General features: G+C 42.7%; 1 protein-coding gene across 1 annotated transcript in view; it reads left to right on the top strand.

The window, feature by feature from the left end:
* Positions 1 to 2,129: 2,129 nt before the first annotated feature.
* The window catches only part of ZMYND10 (zinc finger MYND-type containing 10), a gene marked incomplete at both ends in the record, with an annotated part of 30,465 nt that continues 17,207 nt past the window's right edge, over positions 2,130 to 15,387 (top strand). The window contains 7 exon segments of the mRNA XM_081316400.1: positions 2,130 to 2,273; positions 2,276 to 2,385; positions 10,034 to 10,142; positions 10,972 to 11,088; positions 11,873 to 11,926; positions 13,812 to 13,964; positions 14,943 to 15,031. Of these exon segments, the coding sequence (XP_081172526.1) occupies positions 2,130 to 2,273; positions 2,276 to 2,385; positions 10,034 to 10,142; positions 10,972 to 11,088; positions 11,873 to 11,926; positions 13,812 to 13,964; positions 14,943 to 15,031 (776 nt within the window).

Genomic DNA, 15,387 nt, shown 5'->3' with positions numbered 1-15,387 from the left:
GTTTACCAACTTTTTACATTCTATTACTGCTGCATTCTATTAAATTGTTCTTGATTGATTCACTGTGTCATCAATTTCAACTCTTAGTGGCCACATAGATTTGCTGCCTGAGTTCATCTCAGCTGATGGAAACTATTATTTTAAAAGTATATTCTCTGAATCTGTAATTTCTATTTTAGAGAGGTGCTCCATAAACCTTGAGAGGGAAAAGACATCTGAGTCTAAATTGTATCTCAGATTGACCTTTTTGTGCTTTTTTTCTCTGCCATCTTGATAAAACTGAGTGTAATGATTTATGTTTTTGGGGTAGATAGCTGTTGAGCACATGAAGATTTTTGACTATACTGTCATTTCAGGTAGAAAAAAACCTTAGGTTACCAGGGGAGTGTTCTGATTTTTAAACTGTATTTAAGAATAAAATGGGTATTTTAGCATTGTAATTACAACCTACTATGTACCTTAGGGATTAAAGATGTATAACTTCTACTTTAGATGAAACCTGAACATATTTCTGTTTTGTCCTGATTGCAGCTATATTCATATTTATACTTTCATTTCTTTAAGGGTTTATCTCTTGTATGCATTTTGTTGTTGTTCATAACAATTCTGTATGGCAAGTTAGGTACCAAGTAAATACCAGTAGCTCCAAAAAATCAAAGTTAGCTCATGGAAAGATTTGCATATGCTCTCCTTAAATCCAGCCAGCATTCTATTTGTTGATGTTCCTGATCAAGATTAGTGTTCCTCCTTGCTTGTAACCAATGAGCTGTCAGTACTCTGGTCAAATTGATATCATGTGCCAGATTAGAATGTGATCGAGTAGTCTGTGGTTTATTGCTGTTGTGCAAGATTTGTAAGGTGTAGGTAATCCACTTTACTTAGCTAAAACAAAACTAACTATAAATAAATCTGGATGGGGACCACAGAATAGAATTAGAATTAGGAATAGAATGGGACCTTGGAGGTCTTCTAGTTCAAAGCCCCACTTAGGCAGGAAATCCTATACCAGGGGTGTCAAATTGTTGGCCCGCGGGCCAGATGCGTCACAGCAAAACCAAGCCCATCCCATTGTCAGCAATGGAAAAAAAGTCACAATACGTCATGACACATCACATGACATTGTGAGTTTGACACCCCTGCCCTATACCATTTCAGACAAATGGTTGTCCAATCTCAAAAAACGTCCAGTGTTGGAGCATTCACAACTTCTGGAGGCAAGTTGTTCCACTGATTAATTGTTCTAACTGACAGGAAATTTCTTCTTAGTTCTAGGTTCCTTCTCTCCTTGATTAGTTTCCATCCATTGCTTCTTGTACTGCCCTCAGATGCTTTGGAGAACAGCTTGACTCCCTCTTTTTGTGGCAACTCTTGAGATTTTGGAACACTGCTATCATGTCACCCCTAGCCCTTCTTTTCATTAAACTAGACATACCCAATTCCAGCAACTGTTCCTTATATGTTTTAGCCTCCAGTTCCCTGATCATTTTTGTTGCTCTCCTCTGCACTCTTGCTAGAATTTCAACATCTTTTTTTCATTGCGGTGACCAAAATTGGATGCAGTATTCCAAGCGTGGCATTATAAGGCACTATTAACACTTCATGTGATCTTCCCTCTGTTAATGCAGCCTAGCGCTGTGTTGGCTTTTTTGGCAGCTGCAGCACACTGCTGGCTCATATTGAAGTGATTGTCCACTAGGACTCTCACAGTTACTGCTATTGAGTAAAGTACCACCTATACCAGGGGTAGGCAACCTCGGCTCTTTTACGACTATGCTGACTCAGGAATTCTGGGAGTTGAAGTCCATGAGTCATAAAAGAGCCGAGGTTGCCTACCCCTGCACTAGGCTTTCCTGGGCAATTTCACGCGGACTGGAGAATTCAGAGAGTTGAAATCTAGACATCTTATCATTGCCAAGTTTGAGAAACACCAGCCTAAGCTAAGCAGGGAAGTCAAACGACAGAAACATGAAATCATAAGGAGACAATGATTTGCGAGGAGCTTGGTTCTGCAAAGCGGAGTATTGTATAAATCCCGTTAAGCTGTCCATTGATTGATTTCCAAGTAACCCCTCCTCCCAAATGTCTCATGTTATGAATTTATGGGCTAGCACGTGGAACAAACCCAGCCTATGAAATCCCTAGTGGTCGCGCTCGTAATTCCCTACGCCCAGCCGGCAGCGAGAAGCCTCAATGCCGGGGGGCCGCCGCTAGAGGGAGGAGCATCTCGGGAGCACGCGCTCGTCACCACGGCAACGGCGTCAGGCCTTGAGCTTGTCGGGCCTGCGCCATGGAGGACCTCTTGCCAAAGATTTTGATGCCGGGCGAAGCCGAAATCTTGGTGGAGTCGTTCAGGAGTTTCCAGCTACGGGATATCGGAAGCCATGAGTACGGAGGAGGAGGTGGGGCGGGTGGTGCGATGGGGAGAAACTCGTGACAGCTTGTTTCGGCTTTGCTTTGGGGTTGAATGTCAGCCGGAGCTACGGGCCACTTTCCTTTCTCCGAGCAGCCCCTCCTGCTTATTTTTTTACAGCAGGGGTCTTCAAACTCAGCCTTTTTATGACTCGTGGACTTCAACTCCCAGAATTCCTCAGCCAGGCATGCTGGCTGAGGAATTCTGGGAGTTGAAGTCCACGAGTCATAAAAGGGCCGAGTTTGAAGACCTCTGTTTTACAGAGATGGCAGAGAGGTCCTTGAATGAATGAATGAATGAATGAATGAATGAATGAATGAATGAATGAATGAATAACTAGCTAACTAACTAACTAACTAACTTAACTTGTTAGGTTTCTGCCTGACAGCGGGCCGTTGTTATTTTCAAAAGACCTCAGTCGTGTTTTCCCATGTACTGTATTTGAAGGTATGGGATAAGAAAAAGAACAAGCATAGACGACCCTTGAAGGGCGAAGATGGGAGGGACGCTGGCAAGACATTCTGCTTGGAACTGCCATTCCACCTAAAAGGAAGATCAAAACGTTGGGGCAAATCCTTTTTTATATCCGTTCCATTGCTGCAGTTGGAAATACGGTAGGAGTGGACAAGGAAAGAGGTGATAAGTGGATTCAATGTTTATATCCTAATGGAAGAGAAGATGGTAAGAAAGACCATCAAAGCCTGGGCCATCTCTGTGGTTCGATACATTTCTTGAATTTATTTACTGGACACAAGCTAAACTGGACAGCTTGGATTGATAAACAAGAAAACTGATGACTACTATGCATTAATCCTCTTCATGATATTGATAATTATACCTGCCTCACAGAAATGGAGGCAGAGGTTTATTTCAAATGAAACAACTGCTGAAGAAAGAAAAGTGTGCATTGGGTGATTTATGAAGAAGACATCTGAGAACAAACATTGATGCAAGGTAAAAATTGGCACTTTTTAAAAGTGCAGGAATCAAAAAGTGAATATCAAAATAATGTAATAAAAACAAGAACAGAATGCTGGCAACAAAAAGCATTACATGGTCAATTTCAACAAAAGATAGACAGGAAAATGGATAAAGATAAAACATAGCAATGGCTTACAACTGGAACATTTAAAAAAGAAACCAAAGATTTGATTTTGGCTATGCAAAAGCAAGCTGTTTGAATTAATGCAATCATGGGCAGAATTGGGGGGGGGAATCATTCAAAGAGCAGAAAAAAGCAACAGAACATATACTCAGCTCGTTCAAGATTACCCAAATTGATTATAAACAATGATATATCACAATAAAATGATTCATTGAAACATCTCTAAAACTTCCACTTTCCCATTATTACAATCATTCTTGCTTATTAACCTAAACTCACAATTTTATTTGCACTTATCTAAAAAGTGTATTTCCATCCCATATCACGAGATTTTTATTAGATCTGAGACCATTTTTTCCTAGTCTTCTGCAGTAATCATTTCCCAAATCAGCTTTAGAAAGAGATTTAGAGCAAAAGATTTTACAGAACAGAGAGGGCTATAGACTAATTCCATGGCCAGTACCTACTCCATTGGCAGAGAGGTATAGTTGAATGCATTTGACAAAGAAGACCACAACCTACTGTAATGTATTGGGCTTTGTTTTACTGAGTGTATCATGTGGGTTTTGATTGCTGGAAGGTTGCTTAAGCAGGGAGGTGGCAAACGGCTCCCAGCTCCTCAGACAACCCGTCTCCAGTGCCGCCATTGGTTGCTTCTAGGGTGGCAATAGGTTGCTTTAAACCTATTGGCCGCCGCCTAGAGGACAGGGTATAAATAGCTGCATTTGCAGCCCTGTTTCCCCAGTTCAGTTCCTGCAAGCAAATAAAGAATGTTTCTGACTGAACTCACTCGCCTCGTCTCTTCGCTCAAGCAAAGAACCCAGTACACAACTGGCGATGAAGGTGGGATCCTGCTTCTCCAAAAGAGCTGAGAGTCACTAGGGGAGAGGCTGGAACGCGCCTGGCGGGAAAGCAATTCCTCCTCCCACAGCCACACTAGTGACCACACACCTGGAGAATCTGTCCCTGGGCACACGGAGAAGCAGGACAAGAAGACGACGAGCCCTAGCCGCGAAGACCAACCTGAAATGGCGAAGGTCGGAAAGCTGGAAGAATTTGACATAGCTCACCCAGAAAGATGGTCTTCATATCTATCCAGGGTCGACAACTACCTCCGCGCCAATCAAGTCGTCGAGCATGGCCTGAAGGCCGCTACGCTACTATGTGTTTGTGGCCCAGCCACATTCGACATCGCAGAGAACTTGTTCACGCTGACGCCATTGGAGTCCATAACATTCACGAACTTGAAGAAATGGCTCGGTGACCACTTCCAGCCCAAGCTGTCGGTAATCACTTGGCCCCACGCATTCGAACAGAGGGTTCAATGGCCGGGTGAAACAGCGTCCAAATTAATCGCGGTGTTGAGGCCTGTGCCAGTTCTCTGGGACCGACTCGTCTGCAGCATCCGGAATCGAGAATTGCAACAAAAGCTCTTCGCCAAAGAGACACTGTCATTTCCAGACGCGCTGAAAGAGATAATGGTGTACAAAGCCGCCGGCAGGGCCGTACAAGCCATGCAGCCCGCCAAAACAGCACAGCACGAGGAGGCCGTCCACCATGAGGACGCTGAATATGCTGAAGACTCCGACGACAACACAGAGGTTGACAAGCTCCAGAGGCATGATGACCAACAACGTTGCAGCAACAAGCAACAAGAGATGACTTACAAGGCAGATCCCTTCCTTAGGTGCCCAGGGTGTGGCGGCTGCCACCAATGTTTGGACTGTAGGTTCTGGACAGCCACGTGCCGGGCCTGCGGGAAGACCGGCCACATTGCATCCATCTGCAGAGGTCGCCAGAGGGACTGGCAATCGAAGCGCCAGTCGGACATTCTGATCAGGAGAGGTACCGGGGCCATGGGGCTGTTTAGCATAGGGTTTTGCTCCAGCCGCAGAAGCGTTTGCCACACGGGAGCTCACTGCCCCATTAAGCCAAAATTTCGACTTCAGGTCAAGCTGCAAGGGGTCCCTTGCAAGATGGAGCTGGACACGGGCTCAGGTGTGTCCATTATATCACTTGAAACATTTAACTTAGTCTGCAATCGCAGCAAGAGATAGGCCAAGCTCAGGCCATGTGACATTATACTGACCAACTTCCAGAATGCCAGAGTCGCAGTCAAGGGCGAGGCCACACTGGCCGTCAAATTTAAGGGGTTTTCTGGGCACCTGGACGTTGTCGTAACGGGGTCAGCAAACGAGCCTGATCGGGCTTGATTGGTTTGATGCATTAGGCATCCAGGTAACCGGTATCAACCGGACGCAAGTCGCGAGTCTAGTGACAGTATGCGAGGAGTTCGCAGATGCGTTTGACTCAGGTCTAGGGACTTACACAGGCCCGCCAATAACATTTAAACTAGATCCTACTGTAATGCCGGTCAGGATTAAACCTCGTAGAGTGCCATTTGCTCTTAAACACAAGATAGACGCTGAATTAGATAAGCTTGTAGAACAAGGGATACTACAGCCTGTAGATGGGGGTGAATGGGAAACCCCAATCGTCATGCCACTAAAAGCCAATGGAGAGGTCAGAATTTGTGCTGATTACAAGTGCACAATTAATCGCGCACTCAAACAGCATGCGTACCCGGTGCCAGTAGTGAGCCACATCCTGGCATCACTGTAAGGGGGTACAGTTTTTGCAAAGTTAGATTTGGCTCAGGCCTACTAACAGCTCCCTGTGGACGAGGCCACAGCTGCGGCACAGACTATCGTAACCCACAGAGGGGCTTTTAAAGTAAAATGCCTGTAATTCGGGGTTAGTGTAGCCCCTGGCATTTTTCAAAGCATTATGGAGCGTACGCTCAAGGGCATTCCAGGGGTCTGCCCCTATTTCGATGATTTGCTCATCGCCGGTGAGTCCACTGAGGTACTTGCAAGGAGTCTCAGAGCCGTCCTTCAATGGCGTTGCGAAGCGGGCCTTAAACTTAAGAAAAACAAGTGTAGCATAGGAGTCCCTTCAACTGAGTTCTTGGGTTTCCGTATCGATGCCGATGGCATCCACCCTGCCGAGTCCAAATTGAAAGCCATTCAGATGGCACCCAGCCCCATGACAAAGGGAGAGCTTCAGGCATTCCTAGGCCTCCTAAATTTCTACCATGCATTCCTTCCTAACAAGGCCGCAGTGGCAGAGCCGTTAGACCAGCTCTTGAATAAAAACACTGCTTGGAAATGGACCAAGGTACATGAAAGCAGCTTCAAGGCATTGAAGGCCCTACTGTCCATCGATGCCAGTGTGCCTTGCGTGTGATGCATCCCCATATGGGGTGGCGGCTGTTTTAAGCCACTTGGAGAGTGATGGGACTCAAGTCCCAATTGCTTCCTATTCCAGGACACTGTCCTTCGCAGAGCATAATTATGCACAAATTGATAAAGAGGCATTGGCCATCATAGCTGGAGTAAAAAAATTCCACGACTACTTGTATGGCAGGGACTTCACGGTCTTCACAGACCATAAACCGCTATTGGGGTTATTCACTACAGACAGACAGACACCCCACATTTTATCCCTTAGGATGTTAAGATGGTCTATCTTTTTATCGGCCTACAGTTTCAGGCTAAGTCACAAACCCGGCAAAGATATGGGCCATGCAGGCTTCCACTGCCTCAAATCAAGCGAGATCCGGCCCCAGCGGCCCGCATTTTGTCTATTCAGGACTTGCCGGAGTTTCCCCTCAACGCTGGGGATGTACCTGCAGAAACTGCTGCAGACAAGATTCTAAGTAGAGTGCTATCCTGGGTTCACATGGGGTGGCTGGAAAACAGTCCTGGACCCAAGTTCCAGAGCTACTTCACACATAGACACGAGCTCTCAGCTCACAAGGGTTGTATTCTATGGGGGAGCAGGGTCATTGTCCCCACTTCATTAAAGGACAAGGTATTGCAATTGCTTCATGAAGGTCATCCAGGTATTGTTCGGATGAAAGCATTGGCACGAAGCTATTTATGGTGGCCAGGATTAGATAAAGCCAATGAAGCTCAAGTACCTGGATGTTACACATGTCAGCAGTCTAGGCCTGAAATGCCACACGCTCCTGTCCATAGATGGGAGGAGACACATACTCCCTGGTCGAGGATTCATATCGATTTCGCTGGGCCCTTTCAGGGGCAGCTATTTTTTATAGTGGTCAACAGCCACTCTAAATGGCTGGAAGTTATTCCAATCGCGAAGATGACTACTGCTAAGACCATCCAGGTGCTTAGGAAACTCTTTGCAATGCACAGGTTGCCGAACGTTGTAGTGTCCGATAACGGGGCCCAATTCACAGCGGCAGAATTTCAGGCCTTCTTGAGGACTAACTTGATTAGGCACGTGACATCGGCTCCATTTCATCTGTCTAGCAACCGGCAAGCTGAACGAATGGTGCACACTACAAAGGAGTCACTGAAGCACATAGTGACTGAGGATTGGCACCACAGATTGGCTGATTTTTTGCTCTGCCAGCATACCACGCCGTGCATGGCAACTGGCAAAAGCCCAGCAGAGCTGCACTTGGGAAGGCGACTAATCACGAAACTGGACAGGTTGCACCCAGACCAGGTGGCAGCAGACACCTCTTGCCCAAGACCTCCAAGGGGGTTGCAAGTGGGTGAGGAGTGTGGGCCCGGAACTATGGGCATGGGAACTTGTGGGTGCCAGGCAAAATCACTAAAATTTCGGGCCCTCTCTCATACGAAGTGGCCCTAGATGGTGGGCGAGTCATTCGCTGCCATATTGATCAGCTAAAGAAGCGGTTTCCAGAATGGTCACAAAGTGAGGACTTTGACCCAGGTCCAGTCCACGGACCTCAAACCGGCAGCCAGGCCGAACAATTCACATGCTCTGAGGACCCTAGCAGTCAGAGCAACGGGGAGGTGGTCATAGAGGGGCAAAGCCCGGGAGTGCAACATGGGTCTCCTGATGGGGAAAGTCAAACCGAACATTACATTCGCTGTGCTAACTGCGCAAACAATGGACTCTGGGGTGGGCTGACCTGGAATGGCCAGCCAGAGAAATTTGAGTCAGCCAGACTCTATGGGACTCAAGGACCCTGGTCTACCCAGCCCGGCAGGCAAGCTGGTAGACCGGGAGCTGCCAGGATCCCCCAGGCGATCCACAAGGGTTTGCAAACCTGCATACTTACAGGATTTTGTCCTAAAATAATTGTTCTGTAATGTTGTGTTGTCACTGAAATTGCTGCTAGTCAGGAAAGCCTCTGCATTAGCGAAATGTGAAACAATGCTGTACTCATGCATACTACTATTTGTATTTTGTAAACTCTGTAATTGCTGTACTTATTTCATTTGTGCTATAATGTGTGTACATTCTAGGGGGGAGGGGTGTAATGTATAGGGCTTTGTTTTACTGAGTGTATCACGTGGGCTTTGATTGCTGGAAGGTTGCTTAAGCAGGCAGCTGGCTAATGGCTCCCAGCTCCTCAGACAACCCGTCTCCAGCGCCGCCATTGGTTGCTTCTAGGGTGGCAATAGGTTGCTTTAAGCCTATTGGTCACCACCTAGAGGCCAGGGTATAAATAGCTGCATTCGCAGCCCTGTTTCTCCAGTTCGGTTCCTGCAAGCAAATAAAGAATGTTTCTGACTGAACTCACTCGCCTCGTCTCTTCGCTCAAGCAAAGAACCCAGTACACAACACTTACTACTTGATAAGATAGAAAAATGTAGGTTAGACAGCATCCGCACCAGATGGATTCGTAACTGGCTGACCAACTGCACTCAGCATGTAGTCCTCAATAGAACAGCATCTACATGGAGGGAAGTATGCAGTGGGGTACCCCAAGGCTCTGTTTTAGACCCAGTGCTCTTCAACTTCTTCATCAATGATTTGGATGAGAGCATAGATGGGGAACTCGTCAAATTTGCAGACACCAAGCTGGCAGGAATAGTCAACAGTCCAGAAAAATATAAGGTTCTACTTTTAGGCAAAAAAAATCCCCCCCAAAAGCCAAATGCACAGGTATAGTATAGGTCAGACATGTCAAACTCATGACGTCACATGTTGTTGTGTGACATATTGGAGCTTTTTTCCCCTTGCCGGCAATGGGGTGGGTGCAGTTTCCTTGTGATGTGTCCGGCCCGCGGCCCGGCAGTTTGACACCCCTGGTATAGGTGATACCTTGCTCAATAGTAGCAACTGTGAGAGGGATCTCGGAGTCCTAGAGGACAACCACTTAAATATGAGCCAGCAGTGTGCTGCAGCTGCCAAAAAAGCCAACACAGTTCTAGGCTGCATTACCAAAGGGATAGAATCAAGATCACTTGGTGTTAATACCACTTTATAATACCTTGGTAGGACCACACTTGGAATACTACTGCATCTTTGAGATTATTCTCGAAATTGGATTACACTGTAATATATAATAGAGATGATTTTAAAAATAACATTGGCAGGGCAAGCCCCATCCAGCTAGGATGGTTTTAGTTTGAATTATGTAAGTCTGTAGTTACAGTAGTGGATGTAGGGAAGTATTGGAATACCAGCCATAGATAGGAACTGAATACTAACTGCATTATTGTAATTCCTAGGTGGCTACGGCAACAGGAAATGATTGAAAAGCTGAACATGCAAGCCATACTGAGTGCTTCTGCTGGCCATGAGCAGATTCTTATTGAGCTTCTGGTGAATAATGGCAAGGTACAATGAATTCAGCCACTTGGTCACAAGAAAATCATTATATTATGACAAAGGCAACATCGACCTGAGTAAATATGAACTTAATTTGGATCAAACTCTCTTATTATTTATATATTTGGCAATATTGTTATTTAAAAATACATAGCTTTCTAACCTATACATTTAGTAAAAACTGTTAATCTGACTAATGATATAAACATATATGCTGATAATACCTTTGCTCTGGTTATATAAATTGATTGGCAGGATAAAAACAATATGCTTCGTTTGTGGAGATTCTCCAGGTCAGGGTTGTCCCAAAGGTGTTTTTCCTTGAAGATGCTCTGCTTCTCACCAAGAAGCTTCCTCAGTTCTGAACTGATGAGAAGCAAAACATCTTCAAGGAAAAACAAAGTCCAGTTCCCTTTTGAAAGAGCACTTTTGGGACAATAGGTTTCATTAGTGCTTTGTCAATTTCCCAACTTAACTGCAGCCCTATTGCTAAATTATGGAGAAATAACTTATCTGGAACGAATGGTTTTGACTGTATATGTAAACTATAACCCTACTGGAGAAAACACGATGAAGCAAACCTACTAAGGGCCTGCATAGCATGAAAGAGATAGAGATATGTATTCTTTACAAAGCAAAATATGTTCCCATTATTGTTACAAATAATATTTCTTGTCTTCCTGAGTACAAAAATAGAAATAAAATGAGAAAGCCTTCGGCTTGGATTTGTCTCTATGAATTCAGCCATCAGACAGAACTTTCCCAGGTCTGACATGTTTCCTGTTATCCATGATCTCAACCTTGCAAACCGTATACTTAATTTATCCATTCTGTGTAGATCCCAACTCTCATTGAAGAATTAATTACTGTGGCCATTTGGAAGCAAAAGATCTTCCCTATACTATGCAAACTGGAGGATTTCCAACCAAAAAGCACTTTTCCTTTGTATTTAGTGGTATGTATGAGAAATGCTTGGAATCAGCCTTTGTATAATTGCTATTAGAACACAAAGCTTCCTGTAAGATCTATTTGCCAAATGATGCTTCTGATATTTATTTGCTAGAGTAATCTATATCTTATTTTTTTAAGAGCTAGTATGGGTCAAGCTATTGGATTAAGAACAGGGAGGGCAGTCTTAGCTGTGGAAGTTCATGTGACTTTCTGCCTGTCTTTTTTTTCTCAGTCCAACCTTTTACCGTGAAATTAGAGAAAGGAGTGCAGTATAACTTCTGTTGAGTTTCTCAAAGAAAGAAGAATGTCAACCTTACAAAAGGAAACAGTTCTACATTATGTTGCAGATTATTTTCAATAATTTCTATAAAATATAATGTCAAAACAGAAGCTGTGAAGGAGAGCATCTCTTCAGATAATAGAAAATCAGTTTACACTTTGGATTTCAATATATAATACAGGTTGGCTTGTTTTATACAAAGCAGAAAACATTCAGTGCAGTCTGTTTGGACAGCACAAGCTCAGAACAAGGGAATAGTTCTGAATTCTTCCTCACACTTTGACAAAGGAGAGGAAGGAGAAATAACTATTCACATTGTGTTCAGCTATAGCTTGTTAGGTGGTCTAATTCTTTTGCTGTTTTTAATTCTATGCTTCCTGGTAGCATTTATGTCAAGAGGCCACACAAATACAATATTTTTAATTTCTGATTCCATATTACCTTGTTTTCTGAGAATAATAATATTTGTATTAATTTCTGATTTCTGTCTACTGTTTCTCTTATTCAGCTGCGACATGAAGCTTCAATTATTAATCTCTTGGAGACTGTATTTTTTCACAAGGTAGGCAATAGTTTAACAATGTAAGTAAAGTTTGAAATAAAAAATTCAATTCATAATTTAGACCATTCCAGAAGAAATACAATTATCTGACTGAAGTCTTAGTGCAGCAAGAATTAGAACTTCAATCTAGAAGACAGCAGCTGGTATAAACATATTTTCTTCTATTCCCTTAGTTATGTATATGCCTTGTATCCCATCTTATTTGAAACGGTAATAGGTTCATCTACTAGTACTTTATTTTCAAGTATAATGACTTTGAAATGTCTATTTGTATCTTAACATTTGGCTGAACAAATTCATACAATATTTCATATAATTTCATTCTGGAGACCCAAATGGACTATAAACAATCCTAATAAATAGGAGAACCAATTATAGCTGAACAGTTTGTTGATTTTTTTAAATCAACATTATCTTTCATTTTTTTAACCTGGTGCTCCCCAAACAATAAGGGAAACAATAAGTATATATTTCCCTCCTTTGGAATCATCCTGAACTGAACTAATTTGATGTGCAAGCTAATTTCTCTCAGGTGCTTACTTGCCTGGCATTTATTTGTTTGGAATCCATATTTCAAACTCAACAGCTTTCCACATTTGCATCTAACCATGGCATAAACATACCCTAGATGCTATTTTTTCAGCCATTGTCTTCATCCCATCTGCAACACAAGAGTGAGATGGGCGTAAGGTACTTTTAACTATATAGCTATTAAAATAGTATTTCTTCCATTGTTCTGATAAAGCAAAGGCAGCCCCGACATATATAAAATTGTATTGCTAAGCACATTGATTTGTGCTTTAAATTGTAAGCCGCCCTGAGTCTTCGGAGAAGGGCGGGATATAAATGGGATTTAAAAAAAAAGTATGTTACCTTCAAGGAAAATCAGATGCCTCCAGTGATTCAGAAACAGAACCTTAGAGAAGAAGCAGGGATTGGCAGTGGGGCAGCAATGTTCATTTCACATTGACTCAAGAATAGATGGAGAAATTTCAGCTCGTCTGTGAAAAAAAGTCCTAAGAGCTGTTCAAATTATGCAAAAGAAGTAAGATCACCGCTTCCATAAAGAGTCAGGTGCTCCCTTTAAGAACTGACTAACTCATCTCAATTCTTCCTTTCATAATTACATTAGCATTTCAAATCAAATGAATTTTATTTTAGTATTCTATAAAGAGAGTAAGGAAAAGATGAAACAAAAATGTTCTGCTTTTTAAACTAGATTGAAACTTTTAGATAATGTTAATACTTTCAAGTAATTGACTTTTCTCAATTTGTTGACCTATCTAAATCCTATGATAATCTAGAACAGGGGTGTCAAACTGCCGGCCCGCGGGCTGGATGCATCATCAGGAAACTGCCCACCCCATTGCAATACATCATGCGGTGTCAGGTGACATCGCAGGTTTGACATGTCTGATCTAGAAGGAAGAGACAAGATTCATCCCCAAACTTGACACACATCTGGCCAAGCTTCTTGCTGTTTTCTGTACCATTGTGATCACCCCTGCAAATCTTCCTCAGATAGTTGCTGTTAAACTTTCTGTATTAATACAATTCCATTTTTCTTTACTTTGGGCGAATCCACAATTCATTCCTTAGGAATACAAAACTAGTAAGGTATTTTGCTTGCCTTTGGGAATACAAAATTTTGCATGCCTATCAGGTAGGAAGCTATTTTAGATGGAGAAGGAATTTATTGTACCAAGTCATAAGATACAAAATTATAATTGACAAAGATTGTTTAACTGAGAAACATTTTTCCACATAACCAGTGAGTAGACTAATCTACCAGCTGAGATGAAATTAAAACAGTTTAAGTGATCTTGACATTTGCCTTCATTTTAGAAGATGTTTCTATGAAATATAGCTTGTCTTCTTTGTATAGGAAATCTGTGAATCAGCAGAGGATACCATTCTGGATTTAATAGATTATACCCATAGGAAACTGACCTGGTTAGCAGCTCAAAGTGCCAATGGGAAGATACCATTTGAACAAAAGCTTCAATCTGGGGATCTTGCCAATCTTTCATCAATGCAGGTGAGTGAAAGATATTATCTCTTACTCCTAGGCAGCCACTCTAGGTAAAGGGAAAATACAAGATATCATAATTGAATACAGCTGCAAAATGTTGGGTAGCCATGAAAGAACATTTAAATCTAGTATCTTTATTTTGTGGTGACCTGTGAGTATCCAGAAATGTCACAATCAGTTAGCCCTCTTAAGAGAGAGTAACACACTGCTCTCTCTTCCATCAATTTAACAGCATAATTATCTGCTTGTGCCTAATCTTCCACCAATTGAAATTGGTTGGCCTCAAACTTCCTAGGGTCTTATTTCTTAATAAATCCATGTATTTACATCCAATTATTTATACAGTTTCTTAGTTTTTCTCACAATTATATTCTTTCTGCTTAGCATTTTGCTGACTCTGATCTTCCATCCCAAGATAGAGAACCCAATCTTCTCTATGTTTGGATCACATCCCAAATAAAGACATTACACAACGTCATTGTTCCATTTATTATATTTTCTTCCTCATTTTTTTTCTCAATTGTAAGTATTATATATTAGTTTACCACAAATAGCCAATCAACAGCAATAATACTTATTCCCTTGTACAATTATCCAGCACTTTACATTTTTCTTATGAAATTATCTTGGACTTAGGGCATTTAGCAACACACACTTTTTCAGCAACATCATGGAGGGCCATCATACTCCAGACTGCATGGTTATTAAACTCCCAGCAACACATATCTTTTCCCAACTAAGAGTACATTTGGAGCCATCTAAACTCAAGATCAGACCATTATATTTCCTTAACTCATAAAAAGAACAGTCACCACCTAGATATTTAGATTTTGGGAGCAAATTTCCTAGAGTTTTTCTAGGAAAACCTTTTCAGAATTCAGAGGCCACTGCCATGGCTGCCCTCCAAATTTCCAGCCATTCCTTAAAATTTTAGGCACCTCAGATTTTCCCATCTAGTAGGATTGTATTATGCGTCTTTTACAGGAACTAAAGAAGCAAGCTGAAATGATGGAGTTTGAGATCTCACTGAGAGCTCTTTCAGTGTTCCGTTTCATTACTGATGTGATAGAGAGGTATGTCAACTTTCCATAAAAGAAATAAGGCACTTGGGAAAGATAATCTTTTCAATAGAAGAGACTATTTGTACTGTAGCCTCAGGGTTGAACTATTGCAGGGGTCCCCAACCTGTGGGTCATGGCCCACTAGTGGGCAGTGAGGTGATTGCAATCGTGCCATGGAAACAGCCAACGAGTATGCACCTGTGCATCTTCACTTGTGCAAGCAGTAGGCGAGCGTGCATGTGTGCTCCATTTGCGTGAGCGGCAGGTGCGCATGCACGCTGCTCATGCAAATGGAGCTGCGTGAGTGCACTTGCCAGCTGCTCGCATGGAACCATCCCCTCTCTTCCCCGCTGGTCCACAAAGCTGGA

This window comes from Vipera berus (assembly GCF_964194415.1).
Source record: "Vipera berus genome assembly, chromosome: 2".
Taxonomy (NCBI): domain Eukaryota; kingdom Metazoa; phylum Chordata; class Lepidosauria; order Squamata; family Viperidae; genus Vipera; species Vipera berus.
This window is presented reverse-complemented; position numbering and strand designations above follow the sequence as displayed.